Source organism: Cystoisospora suis, assembly GCF_002600585.1.
Source record: "Cystoisospora suis strain Wien I chromosome Unknown contig_813, whole genome shotgun sequence".
NCBI lineage: Eukaryota > Apicomplexa > Conoidasida > Eucoccidiorida > Sarcocystidae > Cystoisospora > Cystoisospora suis.
In genome coordinates, this window is record NW_027153614.1 from 95,811 (window position 1) to 113,321 (window position 17,511).

Sequence of the window (17,511 nt, forward strand, 5' to 3'; positions counted from 1 at the left end):
AAAGGTCCGATGGTACTCAAGTCGACAAGGTCACTGTCCACCCCGAGTGGACCGCCAACGGCTGTTGTGGTCTGTGCTGTACTTCTGCATACCGGGCCCTACCGTCTATTTCGGACAGCGCGAACCCGACGCCAGATCAAGATGGACCACGCCAGCTATAGCAAAGAGGCCTCAAGGGCGAAAACGTGTCAGCCTGCAGGCTGTCTGCTCTGTGCAGGTCGGTCGCTATGGTTGTCCGCCTTATCCAGAATGAGCAAGCAGACCGACCCGAAGCGCTGATCGGGGTTTAGCTTGGACGGCTGGAGGCCGTCCCGTCTTGTTAACGACAGAGCAAGTGCTGCGGTAGACTGCTTACTGGGCACGAGTGCCATTAAACCAGCCAATCAGTTTGGCAACATATGAGATGCGTAGAACAGGTGGCGGGATGTATTCGCGTTGACATGGCAAACTAGGTTCAATGGGCGTCAGCTGCCCACCTCCCCCGGCCGACTGGCGCTGGCGACGGCCAGGAGACAATGGCACTCGACTGAGGTTCCGTAGGTGCGTCGGACAAATGGAGTGAAGAAATCGTATCTCCTGAAAACCACAGGAGGTGGCCTCGACAAAACAGATTGGGCTCTCTGGTGAACACCAGCTGACACAGGAGTGCACTCGTGGTTTTCTTCATTGTGCGGGAGGCCCGAGCTCACACTGGCCGAGTCCTCCCTCAGGCTCCTTCAGCATAGTCCGTGCCAGTCAGCCGAGTCCCCGCCACTCGTGTCGCGGAAAACAGATTCTGCGGTGAGCTCGGTCGCTCGGGGACTGCGTTCAAGCCCGGAATCAAGAGGGCCAAAAGAGGTAATTGTCAAAGACTCGCTGGGTACTTCGTGCCCAGATCGTAAGGTAAAAAAAGAGAAAACCAGGGCTCGAGCCCCGGGTCCCAGTGCCGTCACCCGGTGAGTGGCGAAACGGCGGCACCGATCTGAATGAGCGCGAACTTCTTCCTTTTCTCGAACGTCTCTGATGACCCAAGGTGTCCCTCTGGGTTCTCCTGCTTCCACCGATCCTGCTTTTCGCTGCAGCGCTTTTGTGACTCCTTGTCTGACATGGGGGGAGCAATCTTCATCACGTTTGGAAAGTGTTCGCCCAGCTTCTTTGCTTGCTCCATCGTCAGGGGATACTGTCCGACAATATTACCACCTGTACCACGGCGCAAGGACAACGAAACAAGGGGCGGTTTGCGCTTCAGTGCCCGGGGGCCTGTGTCGCGCTTTGTGGCGATATTTCTATTAGATGCAGTCTTGGCCTGCAGGTGCAGACACTGAAGCACGCGCGTGACATCTGGCTAGAGGAAAAAAAAGTAGAATAGCGGACAGGCAGACACACAAACTTAGAATGAACTTTCTAAAGTAGGAGGCTCCACGCTGAGGGGTCACGAGCCTTTTCTGCTGCTTGTTCTCCGAGTGATACAGGACGCCTGACACTCGTGGGACAGCCAACTCTATGCTAGTATGTCATTCTGGACACTGGTTCGTTCGGTTTGAGGTACAGCTGCATCTCCGTGGTCTAGCACGTGTGGAATGGTCAGCATCAGGAACCGCGCAGCTTGTTCTTTTCTGAGCACTCGGCTCTCGAGATGCTGGAGTAGTTCTGAACTGCAGGTGTCTTCGAACACCGTAACGGACCTGGTCCGTACATACACCCGACGAGGAGAAGTGGTCTCGAGCTCCCGTCGCCGCAGAGATGGCGTTCACAAACTTTGTACGCGCAGCCGACTTCCACGGATGTATTTGACACGACTTGCGTAAAATGTCCGGTCATAACGCCAAAAGCGTGGTATCTGGCGTCGCAGGACTCCATCTTATCCGCCGAGCAGCTGTTACCGACTTCTCCGTACCTGGTGTCGTGCGCGAAACAAAGAACACATAGTGTTAGGGTGAAGTCGGTTCGGTTCATGAGTCACCAGCGCTGCCTTGCTTTGCAACAGTTCCCAAAACTCTGAAGGGGAACTTCAAGAATACTTTCCGTCGCTCTGGCATATCAGTCTTTGCCCCTGTGCCCGGCCGGAACGAAAAGATTCAAGTCGACAATGCCGTCACTCCCAAGTGGTCTGCGGCGGGACGGGAACCCCAGACAGGGACGAACTAAAACGCCATGGCACGGCACAAACAGCTGGTCCAACGAAACAGCAGACGCAGCTTCGTACTTCAAGCCAGGTCTGAAGCTTAACTCGTACAATCGCCGACAACGAGGGTTACCGGGGGCGACGCGACCCCATCTACCGCGTCTATCTCACAGTCCAGCGGAAATCTCTGGGAGTCGGCAGTACCCGAAATGAACGGATTGGCCAACACCCTGTGCAGCCTTGGAGCGGGTCACGCTCCTGATATTGATCGCGCCCCGCAGAGCCCCGGGGCACGTCAGCTGGCACCCACAGGGGCTGCTAGGAGAAGCTCCCCCCACTCCTCTCTGCTGCACAAAGCAAGAGATGCGATGCGCCACAGTGAAGGTGGCTTTCAGTTCAGAAGCGACACCCCCCCGCTCTGAAAGGACTCACCGGTAGCAGCCAACCTCCGAGAACCACTTATCGACAACATCTTCGGGGAGCTGGCCGTTTGCACAACTGTGGAAAAGGTTTTCGCCCAGGTACGAGTAGCCCGCAACCTACATAGAAAGAGGCAGCAACGCACAGAAGACAGTTCAAGGTCAAAGTACAATCCCGTTGCAAACAAAGTTCGCTGTCGACGCTTGTCAAATTACTAGCCTGACAGTCTCTTCTGCATCATAGCAGCCGCCAAGCTTAAAAAGGCGAACGCGCTCACGGCGCTGTTCTTATTGCATGGAAACAGCAAAAATCAAGAACGCGCTCGGCTCCCGCTCACTTCCAACCCTCTTCACTGTGAACGGAGAGCTGTGCCCAAGCCACCCACCCAGAGGAATCCATGTACGTACATTATCTCCCTGTCTCTTGGTGACCCAAGTAGCCGCCGGACCCCGACAGCCGAAACTAGCGGTTGGTGTGGAACATGTGGGCCTTCAAAGACAGCACGGGCTGAGCGGAGTCCTGTTCCAAGGTGAAACACATATCACACATGAGGGCCTGAGCGCCAAACCTTCCTGGAGCTCCAGGGGCCGCGCTCGTGGGATGTAAGGACTTACGTTTTTCCTGAAGCTCGAGCTAGAGTGAGCCATCGCGCAGTTCTGGGAGGTCTCGAGTGCTTTCAAATGGGTCCTCATGTGATCCGCAAGCTGTTGATTCCATTTCAGGGCACTTACGCCTGCAAGAGACCGCAGCTCTGCATGCCGATCCACCATATCTGTGGGGGAGACAGGCAGAAGGCCAAGAAAAAAACACGGGTTCTGCGAAAGCGAGATGCGACCAGTTGCGGGCGGCGTTTCATTGGGAGGTCACTCGAGGTACCCGCAGTCTGCCCATACAATCGAAGGCTGTCGTTGACCACGAACGTGGATCTGAACATCGAACCCAAACGGCGTCTGTCGACGGGTGGACTCGACCGGCACTGCGAGAGGGGTATCCATCCGCATCCAAGCTCACGTCCCCCCGGGCCACAAGCCCAGGTATATAGTGTGTGTGCATTTTGATGGATCAAAGTGTAGCTCCACAAATCTGTAAACGGACGAAGACGATGCTGAGTATACCCTGTCTGGGAAAGCTACTCCACTGGTGGTTCACCGGAACAGTGAGCGCAGAATACACAAGTTAACGTACAATAGGATGACAGCTACAGACGCAGCGAGAACTCCAACAAAGACACAAACACAATTCAGTTACGCATCACACCGGGCTGAAGCTCTACAGCCTTAGTACAACAACAGACGACAACCGCGCCTTCTGGGAAACTTCCTTGATCCATATACATGCTCGCGCCGTTCTTTTCTGCACCATCCGGCAGGGAGCATCTGTGGGAAGGCGAGAGGGGATACTGCCAAGAAAAACCAGCAACCCTTGAACTCCGTCCGCATCGACTGTTCAGGTGTCTCGAGGAGCCTTCCCGCGGAGCTTCCTGCTGTCGTAACTCACTCTTCCGGAAACGGGTCTCCGAGACTGCAAGGAAATGCATGACGCAACGCAGGCGAAAGAACAGTCTGCATTAGGCCTGTCCACTGTTCTATGTTTGGCGCGCGCTCTGCTGGGCGCATACGGCGGATAGCTGGCAGAAACAAAAGCGGATTCTATGCCACTCTAACTCAGTAGCCGTGGGGCTATCGGGCCATGCGTGGTCGCTCCTGGGTGAATGGAATCCAAGGCGATACAGGTTTCAGTCCAGTTATCACAGGAAACCCAAAATAGCCGAGATTGTCTCTACTTGTCGTCGTGGTGCTGTCTGGACTAGGTGATGTTGCTTTGGGGTCCTTAAACACGAGGTACGCTAGCAAATTCAGTAGGCCTGAGGACAACTCCGGTTACTACAGAGGTGTGTTCACGGTGATCACGTCTGTACTTGACGGCTAGTGAAGACAGGGACAGGACGATTACCTGGGCAGAACTTATGGAAGGGTCGCTTGTCCAGCTTGAGGAGACAGACGCCGTCCACCGTTCTTTCCCGCTCCAAGCCAACGTGGTGACCGAATCCGCACTCCTTGATTGGCCTTCCTTCGAGGTCAAACGCAGTGTCTGTCCACACCTGTTCGAACGTCTCACAGTAGCTTTCTCCGGATTTCCCTGCAGAACAGCAAACAGGCTCGATCCATTGTCCATCGAAGCATGTCGTTCACCAAGGACACCGAAGAACGCCGCCAGGCAGCAGTAGAATCCGCTGTTGCTACCGTGCCTGGGCTACTGACATTTTGTATGGCTGCAGCGTCGCAGTTGCCTGCTTGGCTACAACCACTTGTGAGTGTACGTGCGTGTTCACACATGGACTTTCTCACTGGTCATACAGCTTCAGACAACGAATCGGTACTATGAGACCCGCGGGTCGGCTGTACTCATGTCGTCTGCGGAGGTGTGTCACGACTGCAGAACGCATGGAGTCGTAGTACCTACACTCACTCGTGCATATTCAAAAAATGTCCCCAAAGAGATTTGCGAACACAGACAGGAGAGCCAAAGACGAAACCTATGTGATCCCGTGTAGACCCACTCAGAAGCCACTTCGCCTTCATCACTTTCTCGCCGAGTTCTCGAAGCATTGCCAGCGTAAGTCCTTGTCTCGGGTGCAACTGCAAGACGTCGCGGGCTGTTTCAAGACCGCCTGTGAAAAAGACATTGTCAAAGTAGTAGGTAGTAGTGATCATCCTGTCAATGCGTGTGTCCTGGAAGGCAATTATTCGTAGTGTGTTAGCTCTCTTTCTCTGAGAAAGCCTGCTTTGCGGAGGCGTGAGGTCATTTTTTAAAGCGAGAAACTGCATTACCCCAACTTCTAGTACTGGGTCGTGACTTACTTGGGCAGCCTTCAACTTCAATGCACGCGGAGCGGATCCATGTAATTGTGCAAGAATTGCCTTTGACGTTTCGGTCGACCTGCAGTCTCTCCCCGTCCCCACAGGTCGCCGTGCATGGGCTGGGGGGAGTCCTGTAGATTGGACAATTCCCTGAAACGGACAATACAGCAAGAGAAGCCGGCGTAAAGTGGTGCTGGTCGCACACCTGACGTAAGGCTCCATCGTCCCTCCAATGAATAGCATGCATCTCACCTTCTACATACCGCGGACCGCCCAACGACCCTGGTTTGCCCCGACAGGAGCTCATATTTCTCAAAAACGTTCGGCGCCACAAAAAAACTGATGAGCAACGTGGAGACCCCGTCGTTTCAGTTTTGAAGCAACATGCATCCAAATCCAATCGCGCAATGCACGCGTCCGTGTAATCATTGACTGACCCGTTGAAGTGAGGTGCACGAGAATGGTTCAGAAAGAGTGGAAGTGTGCAGGAATGGTTCTCCCTCATTGGCAGATTCAGCATCGCTGTAGAATCCAAGCAAACCAAATCGATCTCTTGGAGACTGCAAGCCGGTGACAACCCACGACGATTACCGTAGACCGGCGTGACTGCTTGTAGGCGGGCGCACACACCAGCCAAACTACGCGCGCGTGTGTACGGAGAGTGAGTGAAGAAGGGACAGAGGGAAACGACTCATGAGCTCTATGAATGCCGTCGAAGAGAAAAGTGCCAATTCAGCATGACAGCCCGACTTGAGTTCCACACGGTGCACGAGCAGAGAAGGCTGAGACGTGATGTGTACACCCTTCTATTCACCTTTCGTGGCGTGCTTTGTCGGGACTTTCATGCCTGCAAGGGCTCTTTGGTATGAGTGGCCATAGTCATCCTTCTTTTTTAGCCACGCGTCAAAGCCAGAAAGCTTTTTCACGCTTTCGCTGATCTCTAGTGACTTCGTCTCGGCGTGGGCCGGCAGAGCCTCTTCCTCTTCTTCCTTTCCCGATTTATCTTTCTCTTTCTTTCCACGACGCTCCTTCTGCTCTTCTTTCTTTTCCTTCTCCCTCCTCTCTCTCTCTTTTTCCTCTTGGTCTTTCCTCTCCTTCTCCTCCCTCTCCCTCTTCAGCGCGGCTAGCCTCTCCCTCATCTTCCTCTCCAGAGCTTTTTGCTCTTCATTCTTCTTTTCCCTCTCTTTTCTTTCCCTTTCCTCTTTTTCCCTCCTCTCCTTCCTCTCCCTTTCCTCCTTTTCCTTCCTTTCCTTGTCCTGCTTACCCCTTCTCTCCCTCTCCTCCCTCTCCCTCTTCATCGCATCTAGCCTCTGCCTCAACTCCATCCTCTTCTTGTCCCTCATCTCCCTCTCTTTCTCCATCTCCTCTCTTTCTTTTCTCGCTCTCTCTTTCTCCCTGTCCTCCTTCTCCTTCCTTTCTTTCTCCTTCTTCTCTCTTTCTTTCTCCCTCTTCGATCTCTCTCTCTTCCTGCCGACCTCCTCCTTCCTTTCTTTTTCCTTGTCCTCCTTCTCCATCCTTTCTTTCTCCTTCTCTCTTTCTTTTTCCTTGTCCTCCTTCTCCTTCCTTTCTTTCTCCATCTCCTCTCTTTCTTTTTCCTTGTCCTCCTTCTCCTTCCTTTCTTTCTCCTTCTTCGATCTCTCTCTCTTCCTGCCAACCTCCTCCTTCCTTTCTTTTTCCTTGTCCTCCTTCTCCTTCTTTTCTTTCTCCATCTCCTCTCTTTCTTTTTCCTTGTCTTCCTTCTCCTTCCTTTCTTTCTCCTTCTTCGATCTCTCTCTCTTCCTGCCGACCTCCTCCTTCCTTTCTTTTTCCTTGTCCTCCTTCTCCTTCCTTTCTTTCTCCTTCTCTCTTTCTTTTTCCTTGTCCTCCTTCTCCTTCCTTTCTTTCTCCTTCTTCGATCTCTCTCTCTTCCTGCCGACCTCCTCCTTCCTTTCTTTTTCCTTGTCCTCCTGCTCCTTCTTTTCTTTCTCTCTCTTCTCTCTTTCCTGCTCCCTCTCCTCTCTGCTCTTCCTCTCCCTCTCTTGCCTCTCTCTCCTTAGTGCTTCGAGCTTCCGCAGGACCTCCGACTTCGCCTGCTCCTGCTCTTCTACTCTCTTCTCCCTCTCTTTCTCCTCTTGCTCCCTTTTCTCTTTCTCCTTCGCTCTTCGCAACGCTGCGGCTCTCGTCTCAGGAGGCTGGTCTTCTGGTACTTTAGGCCTGGGAAAGATGTCGCTTGGCTTAGGAAATTCTCGCGGCATTGCAGGCAGAGGGGCAATCGCACGCTTCGAAGCAACAGCTCTCGTGAACGGTTTAGCATCTTGGCCAGGCACTGGGGCTGGTGATGCACCTGGTGGCCGAGAAAGCCCCTGAATCCCGACTGCACCGCACGGCAGAACTGGTTCTTTACCCAGACCTGCTGTTATTGCGTTGAACAAGGAAACTCTTCTGAAGCCTTTGACATTGCAAAGAAGCTCTCCGCTCTTCTGTGGCGCTTCGACGAAGTCGCGGAGTCGAGCGGCAGCAGCTTGGACAGCAGCAGGTGGATCGCGCCGGTTGATGGCCAGGGCTGCAGTGTCACGGCATGAGAGTAACCAAGGCAGACAAGGAGAAGCTCTGGCAGTGTGAGGAAGGGTAACCGAAGAAGGGCTGTCCATGTAGCCGACCGGAATGACGATTGTACATCGAATGTACGGACTGTCCCAAGTATCCCCTTTCGCACGCGTTCTCTCAAAACTGCAGATTCATTCATGAATTTGTGTACTATTCATCGCACGGAAATGTGTACCTGAGTGTGGTGTGTCCCTTCTCTTTCTTTCTTGACTCGTAAATGTAACTAAGGACAGTTGTTTCGTCGCTGCATGCAACATCGCCGGAAGCGAGCTGTGCGCAGCGTCACGTCATTCAGAGAGACATATCTCACCGAGGGAGAGAAGGCCACGAGTGAACTCCTGTGGAGTGCCCGCGGCTGCGGCTGGTGATGGCGTATCAGCCTGTTGCGGCGCCGACTGGGGGTGTCCCTTGTCTCTGGTTGGTGTGCCATTTACAGGCGTCCTCACCGGGGCGTCTAGACGCTGTTGCACCAATCTTGCGACCTAATGGTTTACAAGACAGCAGCAAGCATACAAGGGCAGTCAGACATCGCGGGGAAACGAAGCAGAAAAGAGCACTGGCTGGTTCTGACAGAGGGTGCGGAGCAGAAATCATTATCGTATGTGCCCTGTATGAGTACGAGCGTTAGCAGAAAATGTATCTTTGCTTGTATTCGGGACGTAAGCACAGTGCACGTGGCAGACGGTCCGTGATGTCTTGCTAGCAGAACACACCGAAGGCGCAAGACGGAAGAAGCCGTTGTCGGACGGGTTTCAAACCTGCCACTGTGAACTGTGCTGCCCGGGTCAAGAAGAAAGAAAAGCTCTTTGGCCTAGCCCGGACGATTACCCACACAGCCAGGGCACATCTCTTCGGGCGGATTATATTACATAGGGCACTTTAGGACAGCTGAGAGCGGTGTGTGCAGAGCCGCAAGCCCCCAGTTCACAAATACAGCCACAGCTTAGAGATGCTACTGTTCACCGCCTTGCACTACCGCGTGAGGCACTCATATTTCACAGAAGGGTCGTTATAGTGCGCGGTTCTTCCCTCAGAGAGGATCACGGTATAGTCGATGCAGAGGATTTTGTGTACAGGGGCATATGGGCAGGGAAGCAGGAGGCTGTAGGCGCCGAAGAGCGGTCACCTTGCGTCCGTGTTGCCCGGCCATGCGCCGGCTGAGAGTGTGAAGTCTGGTTTGAAGGAGAGAGAAGTCTTTTTCATCGCCTTGCTGGCGAAGTCTCGGTTCGTTAGCCCAGGTCTTTAGCTCAGTAGCCGGTTCTGTAGCTTCCACTGTTCCGGCACTGCCCCCCGGCATTTCAGATTTGTCTCGCCCAGAACCACTTTCATACGGCAATGGGGCGAAGACGGTACGAGTTGGCGGTGCCGGCAGCGAGACAACGTCGAAGAAAATGCGAGGCGTAGTGCTGTACAAGAAGTCGGAGACGACTGGCCGAAACCATCGACGAACAGACATGGATATAAAACTATGGGGTCGGGAAGCGTGTTCTCTTTCTTGTCTTCGCCTGCCTACAAATCGACTTGCTGTGTCAGAAGAATTCTCCGAAGAAAGACGGGAGTCCGCGCTGAAATTGTCCTGTGTGCTCATTTGGGCGGTCTCTCCGCCTGCCGCTACTCGGGGATCTGTTAGGACGCGAACATATCGTGAGTTCGCCACATCAAGAGACACAGTAGGGGGCGGATCGGCGCCAGAAGAAAGAGAAGGGAAGTCAGACGAGGTGTCCAGTGCGGAGAAAAAAGACGAATGCGAAGTGCCTCGAAAGCCGCCGATGTCTGCTCTCCGCTGCGAGGATGCTGAAGACCCATTAGAGGCCCCGTCGACAGCGTAACTTCCCAGAGAAGTGGCACCATAGATCGGGATCAGGCATGGAAAACAACCCAAAAGGATTCCAACCAGTAACAAAGAATGCAAGGGCCAGCCCTGAACCCCGTCGCTCATCCTGTGGAAGGCCGACGGTGAGAGAGACTGACAACCTACAGCAGCCCTCGAAGAGCGATGCCAGACTCCAACTGACGAGGAGCGACGGCAACTCCCAGTGGCCTTCCTAGGAAGCCAGCGGAGTATCTGTAGTGTCGCCATTCGTGTTTCATCGCTTTGTTGCACGCAGTTCTTTGATCGGAGAAGCGGAGGGCGGGTGTAGCCAACGAAGGTTTACGAACTGAAGAAACGGAAAAGTCAACAAAAGCTGGGGAGATCAAAGGTGCACGGAAGGAGCAGTCGCGTTCGCTGACCAAGAGAGCGAGATGTTGAAGGAGGATGGTATCTGGTCGAAATGGGTCCCGATGGCCGAGGATAGACTAAAGAAGAGCAGAGAAGGAACATTCGGGGAAGACGAAGAGCGAGGCAGAGGGCAAACCACTCGTTACTCGGGGATGGCTTTTCGGGCCTACAGAAGCCGTCGGCCTATTCAGTCTCACTCCGCAGCAGCCGGCCAAGCCATCGAGCTGCCCGCTCAGCAAAACTATCTACAAAACTCAACCATATATAAAGATTTTTCTACCGGAGGACCGCGTCCCGGTTTTGTTTCTGAGCGCAAACTAGGCCAGATTCCTGCAACACGAGCCAATGGACGAACGTATACATTTTGAAAGCCTAAGTCGATACCAGGACCGTAACCGCAAAGAAAACTAGAGACACTTAGGCCACCGTTACAAGACACAGGGAGCCGCACCGCGTCAACAGGCTGGCCCCTCTCGTCCCCTCCTTTGAAGGGAACATGAAAAACTGGTAATATATTGTTGTCACTGGAATGAGGCTAGTGTATTCCTAGCCTGCAGTATCCAATAATGGGAACGTCATCACAACGGTCATGGAGAGCGTCTTTCTCCCCTTCAGACAGCAGACATACCAGCTGGAGGATCTTGAGGTTCTGTCACTGTTGCTAGCCTCTCCGGGCTCAACTGCTACCCGTCTTGTCTAGTAGAATATGCAAATAGTGGAGCCACAACGCGTAGAGAAGAGAATAGACACAAACCTGGTGCTATTAAAAAACTTGCTTGGGCGGATTTACCTGAATAGTTCTTGAGAAACCGGTATACCACCTCCTTGACTGCTGACGGGGCAGCGCCGCAAGACAACTGACCCTTTTAGAGACCCTTACGCCCGTGGCCGTGTTGTCGAGCTGTTGAGAAGCATCGGCTTATATATCGGTCTCGAGGACGATGGGAATCTCAACTCCTTCGCTCGCAACAAATGTGCATGCACGAAACTCGGAAGCCGGAGTAGTGATACAGTCCGTCCTCTCGACAAATACCGCAGAGCCGTGTTTTTTTTCCTTCCCTTTCACTTTGAGACAGCCTACCAGGACCCCAGTCGATACACCTGTATACCGCATTTGGAACCCCAGCCTCCGCTCTTGCCTATTACGGCCTTCTTTCTCGTGGTCCTTCTTTCTCGCGCCTTCTCGGCTCGGTGAAGGAGCTTTCGCTTCCCCGCCTTCTGACCATACAGCAGTAGACACGAGGCAGCAGTAGCATGTAATATACCATACTCCCATCATCGTCCTTTAGTCCCAGGCAGGCTGAACAAGTCAGACCCTCGCCAGAAAGGAGGCTCTACCGTCTCGAGGATTTCCCGGGAATGCTGTAAACGTCTTTCGAGTTGGCCCCTGGCACTAGCAAGGTCTCCAAACATTTGCAGCCAGCCGGACACCAGGCCATAGAGCTGCCGTACCGCGTTGTGCGTTCCGGTAGTGTTTCGCGTGGTCTTCGTGCATTTCCTCGTCGTGTCTCCACTCGTCGTTTTTCCTCTAGTCACGAGCAGTCTGAATGTTCGCGACTAACTTTCATCACCCAGAAAGAAGGACAGCACACGCCTTTGCCGATGAGTGTGTTAAGTCAGCGGCGTATACTACTGTTTGCCGTCTAGTCTTACATGCCTTCTGGGAGCTTGTACGCTGATCTGCGTCACGGACGCATCTCGCCTCGAGATGGTTCTCCAAGTGTTTCGTGCTCTCTAGACTGATCAACGGGTTTTCCGTATCTGCTTTTTTTTACCGTACAATTCCCGCAGCTTGCTGAGTTACATACGTCATTCCTCGCCATTGACGTCTTCCGGCTTCTCCATAATGCCGTGTTCTGTGGGGTCAGCTCTGCGAAAATTGAAATTCTTAGCCAGTTAGTGGGGAGCCCGTTGTCTTTGAAGCAAGTAGTCTCCGCAGGAAACCTACAATGATTTTGCCACCCGGCAAGGTCGACGCATCGACGGACGGAAGGAAAGAGAAAAGAGCTCTGGAATTCATTCGAGTGAAGTCTCCATGAGTTCCTTCAACTGCTTAACCGTCTAACTGCTGTCCTTTGCCTTCTTCGTCTTCTTTGTCCTTCAAGGCAGAGAGACTTTCCAGTCTTAACTCGGCCATTCATCAGAATGTCAGTCACAATCAAGACCAATCTGGGGGATTTAAAGGCAGAGCTCTACTGCCAGCAGGCCCCCAAAACGTGCAAAGTAAGTAGACAAGAGACTGTGGTTTCCGTACACATCGCGCGAAGCAACGTGAGCTCAGAGAGAAAAGAGACATCTCCGAGGCAAGGAAGCGCGAGTGAGCGTAGCGTTCCACCGGAGCTTTTCGTGGTGTCGGTGCTGGGGGTGCAAGTATGTGCTTGTGAGATGCATTACTGGGTCCTTGCGCAGTTGCGATCGGCTGTCCTGCCGCTGTCTCACTTGTTGAGAGCCGACAGAGAACATTGGCCTACAAAGTACACATGTGTTTCGTCCGGAGCGATCTAACTAGTAGAGCACTCGGGCTTGGAAAATGCCCCCCGTTTAAAGGTTTCTGCTTCGCTGAGAGCGCCCTGGCGTCTTGCTTCGCTGCTCGTCTTGAATAGCCGTCGCTGGATGCAAGAAGAGAGGCGCTACAAATGTGTCTATGCTGCTGATGCCAGGACACGTTTTGATGCCGTTACAGTGCGAGCCGTTCTAAACCCAGTAGGAAACGCTTTTAGCCCAGCAAAGCATCGGGCTAGTCTGTCCATGACAACAAAGATGAGGGGCCGGGGTGTGCTGCCACCTGACCTCCTGGATATTGTTTCGACGAGCTTTTCTCCTCTCTTCGAGCCATCCTCGTCTGTCGAACGTATCGGCATCAGACCCCTTCTTGCCGGTGCGTGCTGACTGCAACACGGAGAAATGCCAGCGCCATTGCCAGATAAACATGCATACACAATTTATCTGTGAGGAGTTCATCGACGGGTTCTATTTTCGCAAGGGCTTACGCTGTGCCCCAAAGGCTGCAGTGAGCCTTATACTGTGCGATGAACTTGGGTTGCGTTCTGAATTTCTGCTTTCAGAATTTTCTCGCTCTTTGCGCCTCGGACTACTACAACGGAACGCTTTTTCACCGGTGAGAAAGTGTCTATTGTGTCGTGCTTAACTGTGCCCTTTGCTGTGCTAGGGCAGACAGCTAAGTCTACTCGCGATTATTGAACATACGTCTCCATGTGTAATAGCGGGTGCGCCAAAGTGTTTTTACCTGCACCGTTTGCCGCGGGGCATTGGGAACCCAAGGCATGCGCATGAAGTCTCTTCTGCGGATGCGTATACAGTGGACCCGCCGCTGTGAGACTCGCGATCATCGACATATGTCCTCAAGGCAAAGGCTGCTGCTTTCAGCAAATGGTGGACTCCACGTGAGAAGCTGCAGCTTTGAGGATTGGAGTCCAGGTACACCTGACGGACGAATGTCGACACCGGTGCGTTTTCTACGTGCGCCCCGGCTTGTTCTTTGCTCACCCGTGTGCGCAACTATATTCGTGTTACACGGTTTCTTTCTTCTGTTTAGCTTGCAGGACAACTGATATCTGTTAGGCTCCGGGAACAGCAGCATAGTTGCGGAAAGGGTTCGTGGTTTCCCCGAGTAATCACATTGTCGGAGGTCTTCACTTGCCGAGCTCTGTAACGTCCTGCGGAGCAGATGTGTCTGGGCATACATTCTTTCACCAACCTCACCAAGCGACCTTATAGAGGGTTGATCCGAGAGAGGCAGTAGATATTGATACTTCGTAAACTGTCCCTGCGGCAGGGCCCTAAGGTCTCGAGGCGTCGATGGCCCGCGAGTGTCGATCAGCAGGCCTAGTGTGGGACATACGATCAAACGGAGGCGTTACAGGCCTGAATGCTGCTGAGTGGAGACGTCAGTCGCCTGCTGTTTGTTGGTTCATCTGTCTGGGTACAGTAACATCAAAGGCTTCGCTATTCAAGGAGGCGATCCTTCGGGCACTGGCAAGGGTGGGGAGAGCATATACGGCGGGTTCTTTGAGGACGAGTTCGTGTCCACCCTGAAGGTGAGCGCCTGTGGCAGGACTACAGAAGAAGCAGAATGTGTGGGTGTTCTGTGTATGGCTGCGAAACTTGGCGCTCACCTGTGACTGCCATTCAAATCACCCCCCTATGCTGTCACGGCGCGCCACACATTTCTGCTTCTGCGTTTTCTTCTGAGGAGCGTCTTTGCCGGAGACTGCACCCGGCGATGTGACGATAGCAAACACTTCGGGTGTCCGTTGCACGGTCTCTTCGACGCCGAGGGTGGGCTCGTGGATGTTACGTGCTTCCCAAGGAAATATTCGGGGGAGGATCCAGAAATTGTTCGTTGGGTTTCAGATACATAGCGGTGCTGCAGTTTTTATTTTTCTTGTCACACGTTATGCAGTGGTCTCTGCGTTGTTCATTGCGTGCCGTTTCTCAACGCTGTCCGAAGCTTAGCACTGCTGCACGAAACCATCTCGGTTTCCCGGCGAGACAAGGGGTGTGTTGCAGGGACCGGTCAGCCGCTCAGCTGATTGAACCAGGTATATCTGCAGGTGTGGCTTCGTAAACCATGCACACCACAGCGCGCATACCAGGCAGCAGGTATGCGCTTCCAGAACTGGCAGACTTTTGGAGCCAACGCTGATGATCCGTCTGAAGTTTGGGGGAACGTGCTTCTGAAAAATTGAGAGGTGCCGCCGCAGTGTTATTCTTCCCCGTGCAGCATGACAGGCGAGGCGTTCTCTCTATGGCGAACCAGGGCAAGCCGAACACGAATGGATCTCAGTTTTTCATCACGTACTCACGCCAGCCGCACTTGAACGGAGTGTACACAGTTTTTGGTCGTCTGATTGACGGGATGGATACCCTGGACAAGATGGAGCGCGAACCCGTGGGGAGAAAGAACCGCCCCGAGAACAACATCGTTATTCAGAAAGTTATCATACATGCCAACCCGATTGCAGAGGCCGAGCAGCTTTAGAAGCGTTAGTGGTGCCAGTGTGCTGACGAAGATTTGCCTTGCTTTTATTCAGGAACCTCTCTCGCTGTGTGAAAAAGTTCTGTCCTCGCCCGTTCCGCTCTACAGTTATTATCTCGCAGCGAAGTTAGCAAAAAGAGCGCCGCGTTGCTTGTCGTCGGACCTCCTGGATTAGAAGGCATCCGTCACCAATACCGGGTTCCAAAGCGTCGCTTCTTCCACGCGATTCGGGGTTCGCACGACGGCAAGGAGGGTGATATGCTTACATCGCGTGGGGTATTCACATGTCAACAAACAGGTGAACGCTTCTCCCCTATGTTCCAGCGATACCTCTGTTGTGAACGCATGACACTTGGCAGGATCCGTGCTGCTTTATGTGTGTGGGATTAGTCCAGTCGCACTTGACCCAGTCGTCATGAGTCTTCGCTCTCGTGTCGCCGCGTAGAAGAATAGAACCTCGGCATATATGTTTCCACCCGCTTAAGTTTGCCAGTGTGGGGAGGTATGCGACGCGACTGGCATCGCGCCCTCGCGTGTGGGGTCGATCGTTTCCGCGTAGTTCTCTTTTTTTAAGCGACATGCCCGTGAGTCCGTTGCAGAGGGATCGGTCGTGACGGGCAAGGGGAGTTTTGAATGCTCAGCTGCTGTGGAACAGAAGGCGTCTGACGAGTGTCTCGCTCGCCTCCTCTGCACCGGCGCGCCCACATTCTTCTCGGGGATGTGGAGTAAGGCATGTTATTTGTAATCAAACGATAAGAAGCCCGAGCGTAACTTTGTCTGCTTTCTCCTGGAATGTGCCCGCCTGGCACGGGGTCTGTGCCCCAACGTTGGCTGTACTGCCGGCTGCGCTCCCGAGTGCGACGGCCTGTTTCCTCAACAACGAACGAACATTGGCTCGCGTACGAAGGTAGCACGGTACCTCTTCCATGACAAAAGTGTTGAGCGTTTGTGCAACCCCTGTCGCAAGAAGACAAACGTGTCACGGCGCTTTCCTAGGACTGCTGCTGCAAAAAGATGCAGGGGGGGGCCTCCACGTCCGCTGACACACACAATCTGTGCTACGTTTGTGCACAGACGCACGCATTTCTTGTTGTAGTTGAGAATAAAACCTGCGTGACGTAGTGCTGAAGGGCCCCCCTGTTGCCACTTCTACCTGGGCACTTAGTGAAAGATCGGCGCAGCAGCGAACCACCGAGAGGAAGACTAAGGAGTGCCTCAAAAGAACCCAGCCACCTCGGCAGCGATCGGCACATGAATTGTGTGCGCTTTGTGGGTAATAACGATGTTGGCCGTGACTGTCCCCTCCTCCACTCCCAGGAGCTCCGCGATCACCTCCAGGCAGATTCCAGGAGCGATCTGAAGGGTCAACAACAGAGCGGAAACAGCGAGTACGCTTGCGCACAAATCACACACTACCGCGAGTATGATCCCGGGTGGGTTCCCGCGGCGCGAGTGGAGATCAGTCTCCGCTGTTTTTCGAACTGCAGTGAGCCGTTCGTGAGCAGAGGTCCGACTACAAGCCTGGAGCTGTAAAGAGGGCGAGATCTCGTACGGGGCTGACTAGCCATTGCGCGGATGCTCGCGCTCTACAGCCTGTGGGCCTGCCAAAAATCGCTCGGGCGAGAAACGACAAGCCAAACTCCTTCCTTTGCTGTTTCCAGTCTGTGGCTAGCTTCATTCTTGCGGATGAATCTGCTGTTGCGAGTGAATGCGCTGTAGCTGGGTTGCGGATAGATAGCCGTAGAGGAACTGATGCAGCTAGGAGACCACCGCAGGCTTACCGTGCCAGGTGTGTAGAAAAGCTTGATCTCGCAGCAGTCGTCGGCTTGCTCAAGGACTACGCTGAACCTGCAGACGTCCACGTCCATGTTCCGGACGCGGGTGGCAAGACGGACCTTCTCTCCCACGAGTACTTTACCGAAATCCAGACTCCTTGGGAAAACTTCGACCGTAGCGGCTTTGCGGACTGCCTAAACGACGCACGCCACCTTACCAGACTGCCGGCAGTAACGCGGCTAGACGACAGCTGTAGAGCACGGCGGCCCCGTCCGATGCCGTGAGGGCCTCGAAGCTGAGTGGCACTCACTCCTAGACAAGAAGCTCTCGAAGGTCGCGCATCGGGTGCGCTGCAGCCCCGATCACTTCGAAACAGTTTTGTGGCGTGGTCCACCCCTTATGCTTCATGGCTCTCACTGCCGAAAGCTCTCACTCCAGCCATGGGGAGAAGACCGGTACGAGAGCGCCTCGCGTGCCCTAGCTCCAGGAGATTCGAAAATGAACGGGAAACCGACTAGCGTTGTTTGGATACGGTTCGCACACG

General features: G+C 53.7%; 3 protein-coding genes across 3 annotated transcripts; 1 reads left to right on the forward strand and 2 right to left on the reverse strand.

Moving 5' to 3' along the window:
• Positions 1-280: 280 nt before the first annotated feature.
• On the reverse strand, positions 281-11,018 carry CSUI_001964 (allergen v5 tpx-1-related family related). The gene is made up of 11 exons (XM_068062167.1): positions 9,098-11,018; positions 8,282-8,453; positions 6,200-7,927; positions 5,386-5,535; positions 5,085-5,195; positions 4,478-4,663; positions 4,022-4,045; positions 3,139-3,296; positions 2,537-2,643; positions 1,665-1,876; positions 281-1,179 (listed from the first exon to the last, which is right to left on the reverse strand). The coding sequence occupies exons 1-11, from the start codon at positions 10,049-10,051 to the stop codon at positions 929-931; spliced, it is 4,053 nt and encodes a 1,350-aa protein (XP_067925864.1). The 5' UTR covers positions 10,052-11,018; the 3' UTR covers positions 281-928.
• Positions 11,019-11,215: 197 nt separating this feature from the next.
• Positions 11,216-15,132, forward strand: CSUI_001965 (cyclophilin; the record flags this gene model as incomplete). Its single annotated transcript, XM_068062168.1, has 4 exons — positions 11,216-12,415; positions 13,258-13,310; positions 14,142-14,250; positions 14,937-15,132. Coding segments are annotated over exons 1-4 (435 nt in total), but the record flags the coding sequence as incomplete, so codon positions are not given.
• Positions 15,133-16,406: 1,274 nt separating this feature from the next.
• On the reverse strand, positions 16,407-17,064 carry CSUI_001966 (uncharacterized protein; the record flags this gene model as incomplete). The annotated part of the gene is made up of 2 exons (XM_068062169.1): positions 16,973-17,064; positions 16,407-16,547 (listed from the first exon to the last, which is right to left on the reverse strand). The coding sequence occupies exons 1-2, from the start codon at positions 17,057-17,059 to the stop codon at positions 16,407-16,409; spliced, it is 228 nt and encodes a 75-aa protein (XP_067925866.1). The 5' UTR covers positions 17,060-17,064.
• Between the last annotated feature and the right edge of the window lie 447 nt (positions 17,065-17,511).